Source organism: Pleurodeles waltl, chromosome 7 (assembly GCF_031143425.1).
Source record: "Pleurodeles waltl isolate 20211129_DDA chromosome 7, aPleWal1.hap1.20221129, whole genome shotgun sequence".
In the NCBI taxonomy this organism is placed as follows: Eukaryota; Metazoa; Chordata; class Amphibia; order Caudata; family Salamandridae; genus Pleurodeles; species Pleurodeles waltl.
In genome coordinates, this window is record NC_090446.1 from 632,769,673 (window position 1) to 632,792,046 (window position 22,374).

The 22,374-nt window shown below is 41.9% G+C and overlaps 1 protein-coding gene across 4 annotated transcripts in view; it reads right to left on the minus strand.

Moving 5' to 3' along the window:
- The window catches only part of HTR4 (5-hydroxytryptamine receptor 4), a 1,500,331-nt gene that overhangs the window by 1,093,977 nt on the left and 383,980 nt on the right, over nucleotides 1–22,374 (minus strand). For all 4 annotated transcript variants that reach the window (XM_069244600.1, XM_069244598.1, XM_069244601.1 and 1 more), the window contains exon 2: nucleotides 11,690–11,771. In XM_069244600.1, coding sequence (XP_069100701.1) covers nucleotides 11,690–11,715 — 26 coding nt within the window. In that variant the 5' untranslated portion in view covers nucleotides 11,716–11,771. The remainder of the gene's footprint in view (nucleotides 1–11,689; nucleotides 11,772–22,374) is intronic.

Below are 22,374 nucleotides of genomic sequence, written 5' to 3' on the forward strand. Positions count from 1 at the left end.
AGACTTACAAGCTGCATGGCAGAGAATGAGGAAGATGGCCTATGTGAAAATTTACTGCAGCATTTAAATGCTTTGTAAAATGAACAGACACCTCAACAAGCTGCTTACCAAATTCTCAAAAAAGTAGTCTACAGTAAGTCAGCACTTACAGAATTGCATGGCATCTTCAGTGCCACATTGTAGAATGTGCGGTCTGAAAAACACCTGAGCACCAAAGCAACTTCCCTCATCCCTGTAGCCTCTCCAAATTGGACATTCTTCTTCAGGTTGACTGAAAATTATTCAGGTCACCCTTTCACAACTTTATCCCAATTTGACAAATAGTTTCAATATACCTTTGTAAAGTAAATATTTTTTCACTTTGTGGTATTTGACTTAAGATCATTGCAAATACATCCCGTCCTTTTCATAATGAATAACGAATTGCAGGGTTTGTTCATTACACGTTCTCCCTATGGAATTAATTTAGTTCTTGTGACTCAAGAAAGGAGGGTGTGATATCAACTTTCTAACTTTTTTCTTTTCTGCTGAAAACTTTGTTTGGCACATCTTTGGGAATCTTTCAATGCCTTTTACTAAGCAAGACTGGAGGTGAGAGCACCTTTCAAAGCCCCACTTCAGGCATGGTGTATAGACAATTTGATGTCCAGATGAGTAGAAACACAAATGTTCGGATGCCAACAACAACAGGTTTGAGCGGTAGAGTTCATCCAGCTTTCTGACTGGATGCAAAAGCTTGACAGTAAACACTAGGACTCTTGCTTGTCAATAGCTTCAGGTTGTCTGCCAAAACAAATACAATGATGATGTATGTTCTGGTTGTATGCCTATGTGGCCTTGAATACGTCTTTTAAAGTTGAAGAAATCTAGATTTTTTAGTTACTTCCTGGGGTCCTGGGAAAAAAATCAAAATTATTGTGTCATTTCTGAAAAATATGTAAGTAAAAGGCCCTACTTTGTAACTAATTTTTTCTGAAAAGTAGAATAAAAATACATGTATTAGACAGCATTGGTGAGGGGCAGCTCCTAAATATGCTAGAAAAGCAAGGACAGTGAACTCATCAATATTTATGAACTTCATACATTTGTCAACAGAGAATTTCCAAATACCTTTTCATCAAAAGGAGTGCACACAATCATCACAAAGCAGTAGGATGGAACTGTGGTGACAACTCCATATTTACTACTGCTCAGTGCTAAAAGCGTCACATCTGTTTCTAAACTACATAACAGTGAGATAAGTCTCCATGTCATTGAATGAGAATTGGAAAACTAAGAGGTCTGGGAAGACAAGGAACCAGCAGGAACAGAGAGAAAGGGGATCACGGAAAGATTACTGAGAACAAAAATATTGTGTGGACAGAATATTGTGTCAAACCTATCGAGGATCAAAACATCAGTAAAGTAAGTGCAAACAGTTAACTATAGATTATTCTTAGCTCCACATCTATGTACTTTGAAAAAAACAAGAAAAAAAATGAATATAAATATATATATATATATATATATATATATATATATATATATATATATATATATATATATATATAGAGAGAGAGAGAGAGAGAGTTGTATATTGTCAAGGTAGATTTATGTGGTGTTGCGAAGTTAAGAATAGTAAAACTATGCTTTCCCATAGAAACTTACCTTCATGATGTTCTTGCCCTCAATATTCCTGGCACAATATTTTCTTCATGTGATATTTCGGAGTCAATATTTTGTTCAAACACCCAGAAAGGACTGTATTTGCAAATTAGTCCTTTCTTCAGTTCAATGAAAGAACTTGAGTGCAGGTTGAGGGATGCACCTAAACAGCTAATAGCAATAGGTGAGAGAGAAATACTTCACTTGGCTAAGCCACAGCAGACTGATAAAGTCAGTGATTAACAAAGTCTCAAGCCAATGGCTGGAAGATGTGGTAGAAGAAAGTCAATGGTTGAAAGAGACAAACCCAAGCACACGCTAAGTAAATTGTTAGCAATATGTGTGTTTGACAACCACTCTGACTTAAAAAGGGAGTGAAACCCAGATTTAAAAAAGGAAGAATGTCATGGTTAAAGAAATCAACACACACTCCACCAGGACAAGAGGTTTTCTTACTCTTTAGTGGTGCACCTCATCTGGTTTGAGGATGTATGACCTTGCCAACAATCTAGAAGTTCATTTCTGCACATGTTAAATGAGTACTAGATTCTCTGTGCCTTTAGGAACAAAATCTTACAAAATATATATTTGCTTATAGGCAGGAATGTGCGAGATTTGCATCATTTTTATTTGTGTGATTATGAGATTTTAGGAAAATGATGCAAAATTATGCATAATTAAGTAAAATTCTAACCACGATTTTGGAGTTATATTTTAGCAAGGTATGCATCCTTGAGTCTGTTTTGGATGCAAAGGCGTATTTCGCGAGAAAAGCACAAACAAACGCTGCTAGCAGCGTCCTCTCCCTTTCTGGTGATCTGCTTTGTTTCAGTGAGCCGGTGCTAAATGTTTGCGGCAATCGGCTCAAAATTATGTGATATGGCCTAATAGCACCATTTCATGGACTGTGTGTAACAGATATCAATGAAAAAACGACGAATATACCTTGTAAGAGGAATTTCATCTGGACCTGGTTCTGTGCACCAAGCCAATGCCTTGGCATCATTGGTGCTACTGAAATATGCTAATATTGATAGAGTTGCTCAAAAGTGCATTAGTGGAGCATTACCAGCTGCAAAGAAACATTATTCTGAGAGAATGGAGATAAAAATAAAGCCTGCATTTCAGCAACTGGCTAAATAATCTCGTGAACCATGTTTTAGGAATACATGTAGGTCCTGCTGTTCGGAACTCTTTAGGGAAATCTACGATTGAAATGGTAATTTTACTTGACTCCTTGAATGCTATACCTCACTAAATGAAACTCGTTAGAGTTCTCTGCCCTTCATCTTGTTGCTGTCTCTTTATTTCCATTCCTGTATGCTTTCTGAGAATAAAATGGCCCTACAGCAATTACCAAATGAGAAAATATACTTTGTTTTGTGTTCTAATTATATAAAAGGTTATTGACTTTGCTTAGAAACCTACTTTGATGGTTTGGTACATTTACGTTAATGACTAATTACTTGGGGCACAGTGCTGTAAAAATCTGACATTATGCAAAGTGCAGTTTGTAGTCATTATTTTATGTAAATAAATGAAATAAATGAAATAAAACAAATGGTGGTTGGAATTAGTTCATATTATTAACTGGCGAGGTTTGGTTGAGCAGATGGATATCAGGGATTTTGAACAGAGTGAATACTTTTTTAGGCTACATTTAATAGCACAGGCCGCGGACTTCTGAGTAGAGCATTCGTTCTTTTACATTTTCTTTTTCAAATTAATAACTGGACGCCTGCCGCACTGGTACATAACTTAGCATTATGAACAAAATAAATGGCAAGTTTTTCATTACATTTTTAGGCAGGCCTCATGTACACAGTGCACTACTTCCCCCTCTTTCCCCCTAGTTTCCCATATAGACTCCCCGATTACATTTTTGTAAAGTATGTAATGCGCTGTTTACTCATCATCAATCTTTTGTATTCAATAGAGGCTTCTCAGGTTTAGTACGTTTCAGTAGCTGTGGCACAAGTCAACAATTTGGCAGAGGTCACAAGAAACTGCACTATTTTAAAGAAGTAACCGTTTTTCCCCTTTGTGAAGTACTACAAAGAGTGTACCTTTCACATTTATTGAATAAGTCACGCTGCGTTCAAACTGTTGCAATAAAAGATGGGCTATTGACATCCTGAATGAAGCTTTAGGTTTCAAAAAGTCTATGCGCCGATACCACTCAGTTTCTTACATATTAATGTAAGCATCCACCAATGAATTCTCCCCAGTGTTTATAAATAAAATTGTGAACACACAGAACCAGGTCATCAAAAAGTGATATCGTCCCACATCAAACTTTATTTTCTGTCTTTATATATGTAATGGTAAATAAACTCTGCAATGTCAATGGACTATAAACGAAATGCAGGTTTTGGATGCATGTTTTTAATTTCACTACAATGTGCTTCTCATTTAAAATGTTATGTATAATAGGATACATATTAGTTATGAAAAAACACATTTCAAATAGGGGTGGGCAGAAGTCGCTCAGTTTCACTCCACAGAATTCAGCGGAGTTACATAAAAACTCTGCAAGATTACAGGGAGTTCTGTGAGCGGATGGAAGTTTGGTTCGCTGCGCTGCTCGCACTGCTTTTTAGCACCAGGAACTTGTTCTGCACTGCAAAATCTGCACAAACGGCACCACGCAGTGCACCAGTGAGTACTGCGTGTTTGCTGCTACTTAAATTGATTTTAAACTCAAACTGCAGATTTCTCGCAAGGAACGTCGTGACCACACGCGATCACCCACGTTGAGAAAGTCATGCTAGATGCCATTATAGCACCCAGAAATCACACTAAGGGACACCAATTCTTGCTTGAAAACGTAACTATGGGGAGATGTGCGAGAAAAAACTCTGCCACGCTGCGGATGGTGGAGTAATACTGGAACTCTCTGCTACAAGCATGCCACACAAAACTCCACAAACTCCAACAGTGAGCGGAATTTATCGCCCACACCTAATTTTAAATATGAGCACATTAGCAATAACTAGCACACACATTTCTCAAACCATTGCGAGATATATATGTAATTTCAAGCAAAGAATGAATACTAAAGGATAATGTCTAAATGCTCCAAATTCTTCTAAACGGTACTAAAACCAATGAATAAATCATGTCACACAAAAAATACACAATGAGTAAAGTGTTAAATATGGTCCTATATTGCCGTTTTGGGGTTCAGGAGACATTTATAAACCACAAGGCCATTGCTGTTGTGGTTTGTAAATGTCATCAGAACCGCGAGATGGCAATATATATATATATATATATATTTATATATATATATTATATATATATATATATATATATGTGTGTGTGTTTTACAACCATATTTACTGAGTAATTTCTCTCAGGGATGTATAGTTCCAAAGGTCGTCCTGACAAAGAAAGGACATAAACATAAATGATGAAGATTAACGTGGAGGTAATTTGAATTCACCATTTAGAGGTTTCACTTTCATTAGCTAAGTCTCTGGAAACTAAACTGTGTCTTATTGAAACATTTTCTCCCTCCACATGCAAAGCAAAAAGTACTCTTGAACTGTTTTCAGTATCACAAGAATTTGTTATTAACAATTAATCTAAATGCATTCCAAGATCATATAGCAATGTTTTCTTTGCTGTTATGTATTTATTTAGCTGTGCATTTGCTTCTCTGTGTATAGCAGTTCATTATATTGATATCGCTAAATAATAATTCAAATTATGGTGTGGACAAATATTATAAATTATCAATGATAAACAGGAGTGTGTAATTATTGTTATTGATATACAATAATTATACAGGGAGGAAAGAGCACCTCTTATCAAATTCATATCAGCCATCAAGGAACTGAAAGCACAACATATTCTAGTACATGAAGCCGTATAGTTTTGTGTCATGTGCACATATCTATAGTTGTATGCCACAATGTTGTGGTCAAAATATTGATTTACAAAAGATTGCCCCCACAACATCGGCAATCACAATGCTGTTTATGTCAGCATGTACAGAAAAGTATAAATGTACTATTTTTAACTTCCCATCTACTTACCTTGATGATTTAGTGGTAGTCAATATTGTGAATGTATTATTTTTGTAGACTGATATTTTGACCATAATATTGTAACTGCTCCCCTTCCCTCCCATATCTCCATCTTCATGCCACAGCTTGAAAGAACCTTCTTCATCGCGTTCTGGAGACCTCAGATATCTTACATTAACTAGGCTTCTGAAACGTAGTTATTATCTCACCACTTCATATACATCTCACATAGTACAAATAAACCTGCAGCTAGTGCCAAGCATCTATATTGGTGTACAAACTCTCCAAATAAGACACAACATAGCATAGCAACTATAGTGTCCTCTTCGATTGTAATAATGTTTATAAATGGAATTTCTTTGATCATGGTTTATGGTACTCTGTGCTTGGCAGAGAGTTTTTTCTCTGTCCATGCCCCAGTGCTGTGTTTCCTAGCTATCATTTGACAGAGTATAGGGCTGACCAGTTAGTGTTCCCTGCAGTTCTATGTCCCAGTCGTAAAGTGATTGAGTGGTGTGGTCATTTGTGGGTATAAGGGACGAGTTTTTTACAGACTATCTAATTAAAGAGTGTGATAACCCCTGCAACCTGTACATGGCTAAGCGTTGTGTGTATATTGTCATTATGAAATGATTTGATCCTGGGTCTTCCCCTAAGAGGCCCTGCATGCTGCTTCTCCTTGTTTTTAGGTCGAGCGAGCAAATGCTCTGACTTGTTGTAATTTATCTGTGGGCTTTTAACCACGCCTAGTGCACACCCATCACTATCACTCATTCATGGGATTGCCTTTCAAAAATCCTTTGTTATCATTGGAAATTGCTTTATGTTTGTCCCTCCTTGGGGCAGTTTTGTTACCGCCTTGGCCATTGACACTATTACATGGAAAATTGCACATTTACTGATACTTTTGACTGGGATCAAACTTCTTTTTCCTTTTGCGTCTCTCCTTTGCGTTCATTTTCATGGCAGCCGTGCCGCTTTGAATCGGCTTCCCTATGTCATTTTTTTTTACTTTATATTTTTTAACTTTATGTGGCAAGAAAAGTGCACTTAGGAATTTATAATGCTAATAGCTCTAACTCGAGCAAGCACGACACTCATTGTCTTGCAAATGCCTGTTCTTTCTTGCACTCCATTTGGCTCCATGACCTGTCTTGCTTTCAGTGGCTACATTTGTGTCTTTCTCTCTTCTTTAGTTCATTATCTTTATGTCGTTTTTTGTCTTTCTCACTCTAATCTGACCTTTCACATTTCTTCTCATATGAAGCCCCATTTCCTAGCATTCCTTAGTCATTCATTTCCTGTTTCCTATGAAGGTCGCTTTTCCCTGCTGACCATTCATAAGTGTTTCTAGTTTTTTTTGCTCCGGCATCTGCGTCCTTTGCTCACCACCTTTGGATTACTCATCCTGGCTCCGTCTGAGACGTGCCTTATTTCTTTGACGCATGATTTGAAGCAAATGGTCTTCTGTGATTGAAGCAATTGTCTCAAGTGCAGAGAAAGTAAAGGTGGTTATGCTCTTGGAGGCGCACATTGCAGCCAGAAGCTAGGACAGAGACTGTGTCCATCACAGCATATTCTCTGGAAGCATCTTTGAATGAGAGAGTGTGCTACTGCTGCAGGTACCGGTGCCAGGCAGCACATCACAGAGTTATCGTTTCTCTACACAGTCAGACGTCATTGGGACATGACAAGGAAACTAACCCTCCATTTTGCACAGTCCACTCCTACATCCCAAGTGACACGTTTCTCGAAGTAGGAGAGTTGAATAGCACAGTACAAAGGGCTCACTAAATATGTAATGAATTACCTCTGGTCTAACCCTAAAGGAGCATTTCTCTTTTTGTAAAAACAGTATGTTGCCTTTTTCTTGATACAATGCTTTAACCTGGAAAGCAAGTCAACTCTATAGGAAGACTTTTAACCTCTCCCCTCTGAGATTGTACAGCACAATCAACGCCATCTCTTTATGTAAGACAATTCCATTGCTCACCTCAAAGGGCCTTGTCTCTTCCTGTGGAACAATTGGCAGATCCATCATAAGAGGCATCATCTGTCTAAGTAATTCAGCTCAATGGCACATAACAAAGGGCACTATCTATCTATGTCCCACAGTGCACGCTCCATAAAACAGGCAGCACCACATAGGTCAGGGACCGGCTGCAGTAAGATATTCCATTGGCAATGCTTTCATACTAGGTAGAAATAATATCTAAAACATCCAAATACACTTCTAGAGTTCAACTGGGGCTAACAGTTACAAAAGGAGTTAACAAAAATAGAAGTTTCGGAAAGTGTGACTTCAGCTCCTACACTCTGCCCTGAACCATACCACTGTGCATTGCTTTCTCTTGGACTCTTGTATAGATTCATTTAACAGACAACTAAAAATGATGCAGATGTTCCTCTGTGACTGTTTACTCTTATTCTACTCCTGTTGTTTTGCTTTCTACCATGTCTTTCTATGCTGAGGAATAAGATAAACACTGAATTGTAAGGGTTGTGATAGGTTATATTCTATCGACAGTTATCATTGTCAGTAACCAAGTAGGTCTTTCCCTAATTATTGTGAAATTTTGATGTAGGGTGGTCGTTCTCTGTTTTCCAGTTTCTCTGTAGGAAATCGCATCTGTCCCTCTGGTCCATGTTCACATTATTTCCTCCATTCCATTTCTTCCAGTTCCTCCATTGTGTTTCCCATTTCCTTAGTTTTTGCATCCCATCCATTTTGCTGTATCTCTGATCCTTCCCAATACTCCGCCTCCCTTTGTGTCCTCTATGACCTTGACAGCCTGGCTGGATGTTAACAGTGAAGACAAAGAGAAAGACGTAATTGTTCTGGCATCGAATTTGAACATGGAGGACCCTACGAAATCTGCATCACAGTGCAAAGCTCAAACAGTGGGTGGATCGGTAATGGTGTTAACCTCAAAGTCTATGAGGCAACGTGTCCCTAGAGATGCTTCAAAACAGCATTTCAGAAATGCTGTCAGTAAGAAATGACTGACTCAAAAAGGGAGTATGAGGTTAGAAAACCACGAAGATTTATCACACAGTCAAAGACACAAAACAAAAATAGTAGATTTAGATTCAATTCTCACTTTGATTTATTGAATCATTTGCCATAAAGTACATCAAATGCTCAATTTATATTATTAGGTAAAATTAGGAAAATGCTAAGTCTCAAATATGCAGCAAAATCAGCAAGCGGTAGAAAATCAGGCAGCGTCCCTAGTAGAGGGCAAAATAATCTGTAGATCATCCCTAAATTGCAGGGTTTCAATACAGGTATCTTGCAAAGAAATTGCTAGGAACTGCAAAGTCAGCATGGTATAAACATTGCTCCAAATCACATTTTCACAATTCTAATCTTCTCATACCCTACTACCTTAGCACTAATCCGCTCAATGAATATTGTTTCACCCCTTCTCATCTAATGTCATCCGGAGATGTAGAACAAACTAGTTACATAGACAACAGTGAACCATTGTAAGTGTATGCAATTTTACATGCAAGCAGGAGGATCTTGCAGAATGTTGCAAAACAATTTATTCTAACAAGCTCTTCTCAGAAAAGTGTCATTCAGAAATAAACAATCCACATCTTTCTGCAAGCAGTATAAAGAGGGAAATATAAACATTGAATTACATGGCATCCATCTTGCACAAGATGGAATTGAGGCATAACTGAGGCCAGTCCTTAATTTGTGGTTGTTGTTTCCGCTGCTAAGCACCGGAAATTATTTTTGAGGGCTTATTTTTCTGCCTCAGGTATTTGCTGCGAGCAAAAGACAAATATGGGAAAGACGGAGGAAGGGAAAAACGAAAAAGCGTCACAAATGGAGAAATTAGAAAGCTGCTAGAGTGAGCTGAAGGGGCAGGGAGTGGCTTCATATGGATTGAAGAGGCTTCAGGATTATGCCACCTCAGTATTCCATGTTCCCACATTTAATTGCAGCCGCCACGTGTTTAAGAGGAGAGCCTTGGGCACCGGCACGTTTTTATTTACAAATTAAGCACGGAGGCCAGGTTATACTAAGCCAGAAAAATACATTTTAACATATCCTAGCAAGTTTATTTCAATTGGAATAACCCCATGTCAATATGCATGTGTGAAATGAGTTGCAGAACAACTATTATTAATATACATTTGCAATTAAACACACAAAAAGTCATACATATACTAACACAGTTCCATGTGAAAATAAAGGGAAAACAACACAAACAGACACAATACCACCTATATAGAAGGAAACAAAAAGGAGAAACAGTAAGCTAAATATATAACAAGTACACAAAATATTTTGAGACCAGACAATGCATAATTTGAGTAGGTGGTAGGAGGTGGGGAGCAAATACATCCTTTTATGGGGACTAGAATGTATTTATCATCATCAGACTTTGATGCAGACAATCTAGATGAAGGCACAGAAGTGGGAATAAAAGGTGGAAGAGAAGGAAGGAAAAAATAGAGAAAGCAGGGATTTGTAAAAAAAACTGCAGGTGGAGATACATGGGAAGGCAGTGTGTGGTGGTGAATGAAAAGCGCATGAAGTGTAATCAAGACTAGACAGTTTTAGTATTCAGCAACCCCAACATTCAAAAGTACTGACATTGGACTTCTGAAAAAATGTATGCCCGACACTCTTTTACAAATTAATTCTCTAAATGTTCATTTTCCTTTTCCAGGGAGATTGATCAGTTGTCTTCCAATGCCCTGGCCCTCATGGTGTCACCGTGTGTCTTATAGTGCATTTTATTAAGCGGAAGTTGTTCACCTGCCATGATATATTTGTGAGCCGTTCTTATCTGCGCTTTTTTTTGATGATGCCTCAACAAAATGCTCCTCAGCATCTTCTGACAGCCAGTATCTCTGGCACAATAACATAAAGCCGGGTCGTCTCCCCACCTACTGTGCAGTGAAGCCTCAGTACCACGTGAGAAGGCCACCACCTGCAACCACCCCTACTGCCACCAGCTGGAACCCATACAGCTCCAAATGAAACAAAAAGGCTGGCATGAAGCAGAGAGGCTTGTCGTCCTCCCATCTCTATGTGGCTTGCACCTGCCAGACGTTAAGAACACAGCATCGACCTCTGGTTGAGACGGTAGAGGACAGAACAAAAAAGCCCCCAAGGGAAGTTACTTGATATTTGTTTTGTAAAATTAGATGATATGTGGAAAGGATCACCGTAATATTGCCAACCACCTACAAGCTGGAGCAATCCATTTGTTCATCTTAGCCCAGCATAGTGGCATGGCTGCTGGTGTGCAAACATGCACAACAGAACATAGCACAGTTCTGCGCAATATACCCTGAGAAAACTACAAATATTCTGCCTTGGAGCAAAGCACAATGGCTATGCACGAATGGCTTTATCGTGGAATGTCCTTTACTGCGCCTGAAATGGCGTCGTGTTGAAATTCATGTACAGCTTAACTTAAACAGTAATTGACCAGACCCACGAAAGCACGCGCTCAGAATTGCAGCACTATTAGAAGACACATCGTTTTCTGCGCTAACGCCTTGTTGCTAAGCAACCAATGGTCGCATAGAAAGGCTAAAACATCGGCCAGCGTCATATGTAAGTCTACTGCAAGAGTTTATGTTCAGCCAGCCCATGGTCTGTTTTTTATGTACCAGGACAAATAATTGTGCGACAATAGGAGTTCTATTAAAGTGCTTCCTTCGGCTTTCAGAGTTTGTCATCATTGCTATAAACAAAATATGGAGTCTATGCCTGAAAAAAAAGATGTGCTCAGGGCACACCTTTAAAAAGCAGACAGCGTTTTGTAAAAAGTAAGAAAATGCACAATTTGGGATCACAACAAGGCTGGCTAAGGATTACACTGCTCTACAAAATAAACGTACATTGTCGAATTTTGAAATATTTGGCGGTCATACCTCTCTTGCATTGGTTAAACCCCAGAGGCCCAAATGGCGCCTCTATCAACCCACTTACGAACACAGGCACAGTAGCTTCTTCAGCACACTTCAGAGGAGTGCTCCCTTACCTCACATTGATATCAAGTTCCGCCATCACAGGCGATGAGCGAGGAGAGCAGGGATGTTAAAACCCATAGAAGACAACTTGTCCTGCAAGAGATAAAAGGTGCGTTAGATCCTCTCAGCTTTCTTTACGTGATGTACACAACATTGACAAGGCGGTCACCAAGCAACACTTAGGGCCGGAATTATGAAAGGTTTGCGCCGACTTTTCGTCATTTTTTGATGTAAAAACGGTGCAAATTTACAAAATATAATTGTATTTTGTCATTTTACACCGCTTTTGCATAAAAAATGACACAAGGGCGGCACAATCTTTTCACAAATCAGGCCCTAAGTACCCACAATTCCTCTGCAAACAGGACTAACATTTTTCCCCACTCATCCCTCTAGAGCAGTGGTTCCCAAACTGTGGTCGGGGGACCCCCTAGGGGTCCGCGGAGCCTCCTCAGGGGAGGAGGCTCCACGGAACCCTAGGGGGTCCGCGACTGCTTAGAAAATGAAATAATATTAACAGATTAGGTCACCAGCTTTCAGTAATGGCTCAGTGGGGGGTTCCCGGATTCCAATAATGATTCAGTGAGGATCCCCGGGTTTCAGTAATGATAAAGTGGGGGTCCACAGAAGTCAAAAGGTTGGGAAACCTCTGCTGGTGAGGGAACATGGGGTAAAATCCTGATGTAAAAGAGGGGTTATATCATTACCCAGAACTTTCCTTGGGAAATGGAAAATGGATGTACCTCAGTGTATCCTTTACTGATAAACATACAGGGGTGTGGTTGTGATGATGAAACCATTGCTTTCCCAGTGCAGCCATGAAAACTAGATATGGCTGCTCCTCAAATTCCATTGCATTATGTACCAATTCATTAAACCCAACACCCTATGAACTTTTAAGATGTAGCGATTATGTTATTTATTGATGAATTTGACAACGACCAGTACGTGGAACTAAAGTGCAATACAAAGGTTATATGTAAACAATGACATTGTTACAAACATTTGCACACAAATTACACACCATTATAAGCTAGTCACAGGATTCATATGGTTGCCAAGCTACAGTGCAACAAAGTAACAACAGGGGACTGGGTTGGCAGGTCGGCCTGATGCAGCGATATGATTGCAGTCAATTCTTCAACAAGTTCTTCAGGGGTGGGTGACGAGGAGAACAACTGTGATGATCTGAAATGCTAACAGAGGAATCAACTGTAATACCAATTCTACATATGACTTTATATACAGATTTGTATAATTTCTTGTGTGATGAAGTAACCAAGCTGCTCTATGCAAATGTCGATCTTCGATAGTGGTTGTAAAGTAAGAATATTCTTCTGCAACGATGTAGAGGTACCTCACTGTTTCTTCCAAGGAAGCCTGCACTGAGTTGAAGAAGTCAATTAAGGGAAAGTCACCAATCCCAAACCAGGGTGTGTGAAATTTGCATGTTTCACTTTTATGTCATTAAGTGAAATTCCAGAAATATTGTGTGAGATTTTGTGAAATGTGAAACCTGGATTTGGAGCTATATTTTACCTATAAAAGCGCAAGTGTGTCCAGTAGAGACATGACAATGCATATTCTGCTACACAAAGTGGGCAAGAAACACAGGTGCAACAGCAGCCGCTCACATTCTTGTCATTCACGTTGTTCTCATGTGCTGAAGTACATTTTTGCTGCAAACAGCACATTGTTACACGATGGTTACAACAGTGTAGTTTCAGGAATTTTGTATATTGTGAAGTCACACGCTATTACTCCGACATAATGGAAATTTCACAACGGTCTATCCTGTACCACATAACAAGCTCTCTGAAAGTAAAAAAAAGTTGAGTGAACCTGACACCTTGTAGGTTCTCAAAGCCCAGGAAGGCTAGGGTTGACTCCATCACTTGTCAAAACACTCCCTGCAAGCTATGCCTTTGCATTTTACAGTTGCTAAGACATGCAACAGAAGCTGAGGTGGAGCTGAGTGTTTTTTCATTTTGTGTGCTTGTTCCAGTAATTTAATTCCATTGGTTAAGGTAACTGCGAACATCTAAATGTAATCAATTAGATCAGAGACTCACAGGAATAATTTTTTTGGGTGTTGGTGTTGGACGTGGCCCTGTTTAGAGGGTCATCTGCAAACTGTTTACCTTCACCCTCTCGTTTCTAAGCCTATTTTTATTTTCTTTTAGGTCTCTGAGCACTTTACCACTGAAAACGAGTGCTAAAGTGCTCTCATGGTACCACAGGCTTATATCCAATTGGTATACTTAATTTACTTATTAAGTCTTCAGTAAAGTGGCATGATCTTTGCCCAGCACCTCCAAATCAAATGCTACGATTGGGCCTGCTGAACTGATTATCCCATTCACTTAAGTAGCTCTTTAAACATGTCTCAGGACCGCCACTACAGAACTTGTGTGAGTAGTTTTAAACTACTATTTCAACCTGGCCAAATAAACCTTTTGGTAGGCCCAAACCTTCCTTTTTTATACATTTAAGTCACCCACAGGGTTGGCCCTAAACAGACCCGAGGACAGGGTGCAATGTATTTAAAAAGTAGGACATGTAATTTTAAATTTTACAGATCCTTGTAGAGGAAAACCCTTAAATTCATTTTTCACTACTGCAAGGCCTACCTCCCCCATAGGATAGCACTGGAGTTGTCTTATTACATTTAATAATCCGTACTTTCCAAATGAGAACAGGTAATTGGTGTCTTTGGAATTGTAATGAAAAATAATGTCTTATGGTGAAGTTAGATATTTAGTTAGAATTCTGAAAATGCCACTTTTAGAAAGTTGGCATTTTCCTGCCTTAGGCATTTAGGGTCAGATGTAGAAAGCTTTTTGCATGGTGCAACTGCGAAAATCGCAGTTTGCACCATGAAAAAAGCCTTTTACGATGCTCATTCACAAATTGCGAGTCGGTACCGACTCGCAATTTGTGAATGCGACTCGCAAATAGGAAGGGGTGTTCCCTTCCTATTTGCGACTCGCATCGCAATTCAGAGTTGCTTTGTGACCGCGAATGCGGTCGCAAACCAACTCACAGTCACCACCAGTGTCATACTGGTGGTAACTCATTCGCAAAAGGGAAATATTTTTTCAGAGCAGGCAGTGGTCCTATGGACCACTGCCTACTCTGAAAAAAACGCAACCAAATGGTTTCGGTATTTTTTTCATTTTGCAACTCATTTTCCTTTAAGGATAACGGGCTGCAAAATGAAAAAAAAAACTGCTTTATTTACAAAGCAGTCACAGACATGTAGGTCTGCTGACTACAGCAGGCCACCATCCCTGTGAGTGCAGGGACTCGCTATGGGGTCGCAAGATGCGACCCACCCCATAAATATTGATGAGGCGGGTCTTTGCGACCCCATAGCGAGTCGCAGAAGGTGTCTGAGACACCATTCTGCATCCGTTTTTGCGACTTGCAAATTGCGAGTCACTCAGACTCGCAATTTGCAAGTCGCAAAAACTGATTTTGCTACATCTGGCCCCAAGTGCCTGCAGCCGGTTCCTGAGTCACATGGCTGGGTGTATTTGACAACTTGGCTTTGTGTATTTCTTCTAGACAGTCACACACAATAGGGAGCTTAGGTGTGCCTGGATTAGTCAACACTGGCTAGAGGGGAGGAACACTTGAATAGGTTGTGTCCAGCCTCCACACAAGGGCTGCATACTCCCAGTACTTAGTCTGAAGTTAGGACATGGGAGGCATGATGCCTGGGGTCTGAAAAGGGAAACCTCTACAAGCTTCTCCCTACCTCAGAGACACATCTGGGTATAAATATCAGACCTTAGTCACCAACTCTTCATTACACTTGTGGTCCTGTGGATGCTCTGCTATGAAGAAGGACTGCTGTACTGCTCAAAGGACTGCCACTCTGCTGGTCTGCTGCCCTGAAAGCCTGCGGCCTTCATAGGCTGACCTGCTGTCTTCTTGCTTAGGTAAGAAGCACTAGATCTGCATCTGTTAAACCCAGCACTCAAAAGTGACTTTAAGGGCTACTTGGCTGGCCTCCTGACTAGAACCTTGGGGATAGAAGGCTCCAATAACCTTGAACCCAGCCAACTGGACTCTGCCGTCTGAGAGTTCAGTTGTGCACCCCAGTCCTGGACCCTTGGAAGTGGGCCTGAATGTGCCCTGCCAGTCCATCTGTGGATCCAGCAGAACTGACACATCTCCTCCCTGGTGCAGAGCATCTCCATCAGAACTGATGCAATGTTCGATGCATAGCCTTCGGAACCAACACATCGCCTTTGCTGCAAGAGTTAGTCCAACACTAGGAATTTGCAGCTGCATCACAACTGCCTGCCCAAAGCTTTCCCAGTGCAGATCCTGGCCTCGCAAGTCCCTCATGGACAGCAGCCTCAATGATGATGCATGTTTTGCATTGGAGCCTCATGGCTCTTCGAAACTGACGCATTGTCTCAACTGCTCGATATCTCCTCGATGTCAGACTTCACATCGTAAGCCCTCGTCGACAGCATCCCCAGTGATGATGCAGGACCTCAAACCACAGCTCCACTGCTCCTGGAACCAATGCATCACCTTGTGACACATCCTCAACATGGTGTAGTGAATCCTAGTTTGTTTTAGCGGGATAACAGGAGTTAGCTTAGCCGTAAGCTTGTAAACTCGTGCCCCCATCACCCAGTGACTTTTAACCTACTTAGCTTGCTCTGTCATAGTCCATTTAATTATTTATTTCCTTTAAAATGGCGGCCTTGTTTATAGTTAGGCCACTTGTTATGGGTTCTATTATCAGTGTCATTGCGCCAAGGCGTCAAGATCAAGCACGAAAGACAAACATACAGTAGGCATTCACACTTAGGGATTTTCCCTCTCTATACTTTCGAGGGATTGTTGATATTAATTGCCGTCCCAAGCATGCCTGTTATCTATTGTTATGAATAACACTTATGTCAGGGGACCTTGTAGATCTGTATAAATACAACACACTTTTAGACAGATAATCAGAGGGATTCCGACCAGAGGGCATCGCCACCATCGCTGATACCGATGCTGCAGTCATCTTGACACTGATCCAGTCTTCGTGTCCCTGCGGAGTCTGGGATAGAGACCTCATACCAAGGTAACGAGGGTTGGGGGCTCCTCTCATGGACACAGCTTTGGCAGATTAGGTTTAACGAACCCAGCTCTTCCTTTTTAGGTAGGAGGTTAGACCTACTCTCCTTAGGGTATTAGGGCTTATTCCATCTTTTACATATACATATATTTCTTTCATATATTGCATAATGGTGGGGGTCTTTATAACAATGACTCTCCTCTTTACAATACTGTTGCTTGGTATATTCATTATCCTAATCATTGCAGTTCATGCAACTTATCACAAATTGCAGTTATGTTGAATAAAAACTATTATAACTTTACTGCATCTGTGTTATTCCCTTTGTTTATATGAGACATTATAAATCTGTGAGAAAAGGGTAATTTCCGTTTAACCACGACAACCCTGAGATATTGTATTTTGAGTCCATGCGTAAGCGACTGCTACAAATCACCTTTTACTATTGTGTTTTTGGTGAGGTACTGCTAGTAAGCCGGTAAGGTTTGGACAACAGTTACAAATAGTTGTAGGAAGAGACTTAGGGGGTCATTCTGACCCTGGCGGCCGGTGGCCGCCAGGGCCACCGACCACGGGAGCACCGCCAACAGGCTGGCGGTGCTCCAACGAGCATTCTGACCGCGGCGGTTCAGCCGCGGTCAGAAGCGGAAAGTCAGCGGTCTCCCGCTGACTTTCCGCTGCTCGTTTGAATCCTCCATGGCTGCGGAGCGCGCTCCGCAGCCATGAGGATTCTGACCCCCCCTACCGCCATCCTGTTCATGGCGGGAAAGCCGCCATGAACAGGATGGCGGTAGGGGGGGTCGCGGGGCCCCTGGGGGCCCCTGCCGTGCCCATGCCAATGGCATGGGCACGGCAGGGGCCCCCGTAAGAGGGCCCCGCAAAGTATTTCAGTGTCTGCCTTGCAGACACTGAAATACGCGACGGGTGCCACTGCACCCGTCGCACCTTCCCACTCCGCCGGCTCGATTACGAGCCGGCATCCTCGTGGGAAGGGAGTTTTTCCCTGGGCTGGCGGGCGGTCTTTTGGAGACCGCCCGCCAGCCCAGGGAAAAACTCATAATACCCTCCACGGTCTTCTGACCGCGGAGCGGTATAATGGGGGCGGAATTCTGGCGGGCGGCCTCCGCCGCCCGCCAGAATCAGAATCACCCCCTTAGTCACCTACAAACGAAAGTACTGTCATCCTGAGACCAGCAGTCTTGCTCAGAGCAAGAGTCCAAACTACGACATGGCGCCACCAACGATGGTGTTTAGGCACTAATTTACGGATACCCTGACTATCACTGTCTCACAGACAACAGGTACCCTCAGTACCATTATACGGAGACGTCCGTGGTCTTTGGGAGAATCCTCCTCAGCCAAACAGGTAACACCTGCTTAGGCTGTAGGTTGTTCGAGCTCGAACTCACAAAAGGAAAAGCTTCCCCTATTTTGGTGTTCCGTTTCTCTAAAACAAATATGGCCAATACCATAGACATTCCTGCAAATGCTAGAAATGCACTTACACAACATTTAATAGCGCATGGCCTTACGGCAAAGGGCGGGGATGTTACTCTGATTGTAGAAGCGAGTGCAGCCTACCAAACAGAAACATTTTACTGTTGGGTTGCTTTTCCTGAGGCTGACCAATGGACGCACACATTTCACACATATGACATTGCGGACGTGCCCGTAAGATACGAAGCATACCAGTATCATGAAATATCGCTCACATATCAAGAGCACCAGAACTGGTTTGAAGGCGCCCTACCACATGTACTAAGATGGGTGAGGCTAGGATCTTTAAGTAATGAGGGACCTACATGGCCTATGTTTGCCACATATACACCTCACCCAGGCATCCTGAATATGCCGATCGCAGATTTGCGAATATTATATAATGAATTAGTGGCATTTTGTAGACGATTGGTTCAGTTCGTGATGCGAACATTGAATACTACCCCAGCGCGTCCAGCACCGCCAGTAGCTGGTGGATATCAATTAGCTACCGGGATTAATCCACAAACAGTGCATACCATTATGGGTAAAGTTCCCCCGGAACGGGAAAAAATACCGTTCTGGATTGCCCAGAAAACAAATCAGCTGGAAGCTGTGTTCCCCCATACGGGGCCGCAGGACAAACATAGATTGCTCACTATGTGTTTGCCGTTTGGGATGGTTCCCGCGGTGGATGAATGTGCCACATGGGGTACAGTCTTCGCTGCCGTTTATACTACCACACATGGTACCCCTACACTTGCCAATTTACCGGAAGTGTTAAAACAAACACAAAATGAACATGGGGCCGACCCGGCCCTGGATCTGGGGATGAAATTGATGCGTAACTTTGAGGCCATCTCTTCGATAATATTAAGTAATATTAAAGGGGAAGCGGTGGCACTGGCAATACGCCAGCGTCTCTGGGAAACTCCAAATATGGAACAAGAGAGACAGCTGCCGAGAATAATATCTGATACCTATACTAGTATAGGACGGGATGGTTTGGGAGCCAAACCTAGAAAATTGGAATTACCAAATACCACCCATAAGGAAGGTACGAAGCTGGCACAAGAGGGCTCTAAGAAGCGCTGGGAAAAACAAAAAGATTTCAAGGATAGGAGAAACAAAAGAGCTGATTCTCCGAAAGGAGATATAATCTCAGAAATAGGGATAACATTAGAACTCCAGACAGATATACTGATTCACGTCCTTCTCGTTCCTTTCAGGATGCACCGGATAGACGTAGCGAGAGAGGGGGCCGTCAAGATCGACGTCCGGAATACGTGAAAGAAAAGAAAGACTCGCCACAGTCTACTGTTAAAAAAGAAGAAAAGACTCCTCAACAAAAGCTACAATTTAAAAAGAAAAAAGTGGCTGCACTGACCACTAAAAATGCCGGTAGTATTGAGAACACTGTTGAGGAACAAGAGGTGGGCAGTGACTCTGTTGGACAGCGCGGCAGAGGTCATGATATGTCGCCAGAGTCTGAAAGATCATCTGGATGCGACAGCAACTAGCGATTACATCGCAGTTGAAACGGCGGATGGCCGCGTACTCCCACCCGATCGGGTTTTTGATTTAACAATTCAGATAGAGGGAGACGTGGAACGCATTATTAGTGTAATATTTTGGGATGAACTTACTAGTGATATCCTGTTGGCCGAGAGAGACTGGCCACCTGAACATGTCCGCATGCTCCCACATGGGGAAGATGTCATTTTGCCTTCTTTCTCCGATCTTGTTCCGGAGACAGACAAACAAGCATATGCTGCTGAATGGGCTTTAGCACAGGCACCTGCATTATACCGTAATCATGTAGGATGGGACAAGGACTCTCCTTGTCATGTTATTCCCGTTCGGTCTACACCACACCCGCAGCCACAATACCCTGTTAAACATGAAGCAAAAGCTCCAGTGACGGAGATACTGTCACAACTTGAATACCAGGGAGTAATTGAGCCCTGTACATCGGCAATGAATAATCTGCTATTTCCCGTTGCGAAACCTGATCATTCATATAGAATAGTGGTTGATTATAGGCACTTGAATGCACGCACTTATGCTATACAAAATTCACATAGCACAGCGCTAATTAATAATATAGTGCGTAAAAAATACAAGACTACATTGGATATATCTAATGGTTTTTTCTGCCAGAATTTAACACATGAAAGTAGAGACCTAAGTGCATTTTCCTATGGTTCTCAGAAACGCTTTTGTCGTTTACCACAAGGCTATAAAAACAGCCCAGGACTGTTTTCGGCCCGTGTCACATCAATCTTACAGGAGCTTAATTCCGAGGCATTATCATATGTGGATGATATCTATCTCACTGATGACACCCTTGACATTCATCTTGCCAGGGTCGATCGGATAATTTTGGGATTTTGGGATTTGCCACCTTCGGATATAAATTTAATTTTAAGAAAAGCAAGATAGCCTTTCTTAGTGTATTGTTCCTAGGATATGAACTATCAAATGAGGGGAAGAGCCTGGCTCCGCACTTCCTAGAGAAGTGTGCTCAGCTACAGCCTCCGAACACGCTTAAGAAATTGCAGTCATTACTGGGTTTCTTTAATTTTGGCAGAACATATATTCCAGATTATGCTGAATGCGTAAAGCCACTATATGACTTAATTCAGCCCAATTATTCTAGCAGGCGATGGACAATTGAACACACACACATCCTAAGGGACATACAACGAGACATGCTAGAAGCTAGACACTTGTACACACGGGACAATAAAACGAATTTGGTCATCAGAATAATAGCTGGTGCCCTAGGATTTACCTATGTCACCTTTAATGAGGGTGACACGGTGCCAATAGCATACAAATCACATTTGTACTCCAATGCAGAGAAACGTTTTGCTCCTAATGAAAAAATTCTGACGGCAGTTCAGATTGCCGTCATAAAGGAGAGACCGCTTGCCCAGGGGAAACGCATTGTTGTTGTCACCCCGGTTCCGGCCTTAGAGGCTGTCACTAAAGCGAGCGTTCCTAACGCTAAGGCATTGCATCCACGCTGGATTCAATGGGCAACATCTCTGACCGCCACTGATGTTGATTATGTGTTTGACCCAAGACTTCAGACACAAGAATTTCTCCAGTATGAACAGGAGTACCCCGCTCCCCTACACATATTGCCAATAGACAGTTATGATACCATCATTTACACTGACGGATCGGCACAACCGGCTGTGGGTACTAAACATCAATACTCGGCAGCTTGCGCAGCCGTGTGCGGGGTAATGGAAGACGGAGTTTTTCATCCTCATAAAACGTACACTCAGACCTTAGGGGACTGCACAGCCCAGCTGGCCGAGCTTAAGGCTCTTCTTCTAGCGCTCGAACATTCGGAGCCAGGAACACAGACTTTGATCGTCTGTGATTCGTATTACTGCGTCCAGTCATACAATGAATGTCTCAATCATTGGATACTGAACGGGTTTAGAGATTCTAAAGGGCACACCATTAAACACAAAATATTGTGGGGAAGGATGGCTGATCTTAAGGATAAGCTGCCATGTGTCCATGTAGTTCATACATTGGGGCACCAACGTGTAGGAATACATGTTGCCGGTAATACATTGGCTGACGAAGCAGCCAAAGCTTCAGTAGCTACGGCTTCTGTGGCTGCAGTGACTCGTTCTCGGACGAGGTTGGATAGTGAAATACTGATTGCCGTTAAAGCCTCGGCTGCAGGCAAGCCCCTTCCGAAAGGGTACCCTACGAACTATACATATCATATCAGTGCACAGAATGTTGCTTTTGCAACAATTCCTGATGTTGGTGATCGAGTGATCCCAAATGATGATCAAAGATTGGAACTGATTACAGCTGCACATGAGGGTGTCGCTTCTGCACACGCTGGTATACAGGCCACTATCACCATTCTACAACAACGGTACTGGTGGCCTGGTCTATGCAGAAGGACTAAACAGTATGTCCTTTGCTGTGACATTTGTCAGCAGATTAAGGGCTCGAATATCAGACGCCTTCCGCAGACATCTCTCTTAGTGTCAGACAAACCACTCCATTGTGTGTACCTGGACCATTGTGGTCCTTTGCAACCTGATGGTGCATACAAATACATTTTAGTGGCTGTAGATTCCTGTTCTAGATTCCTGT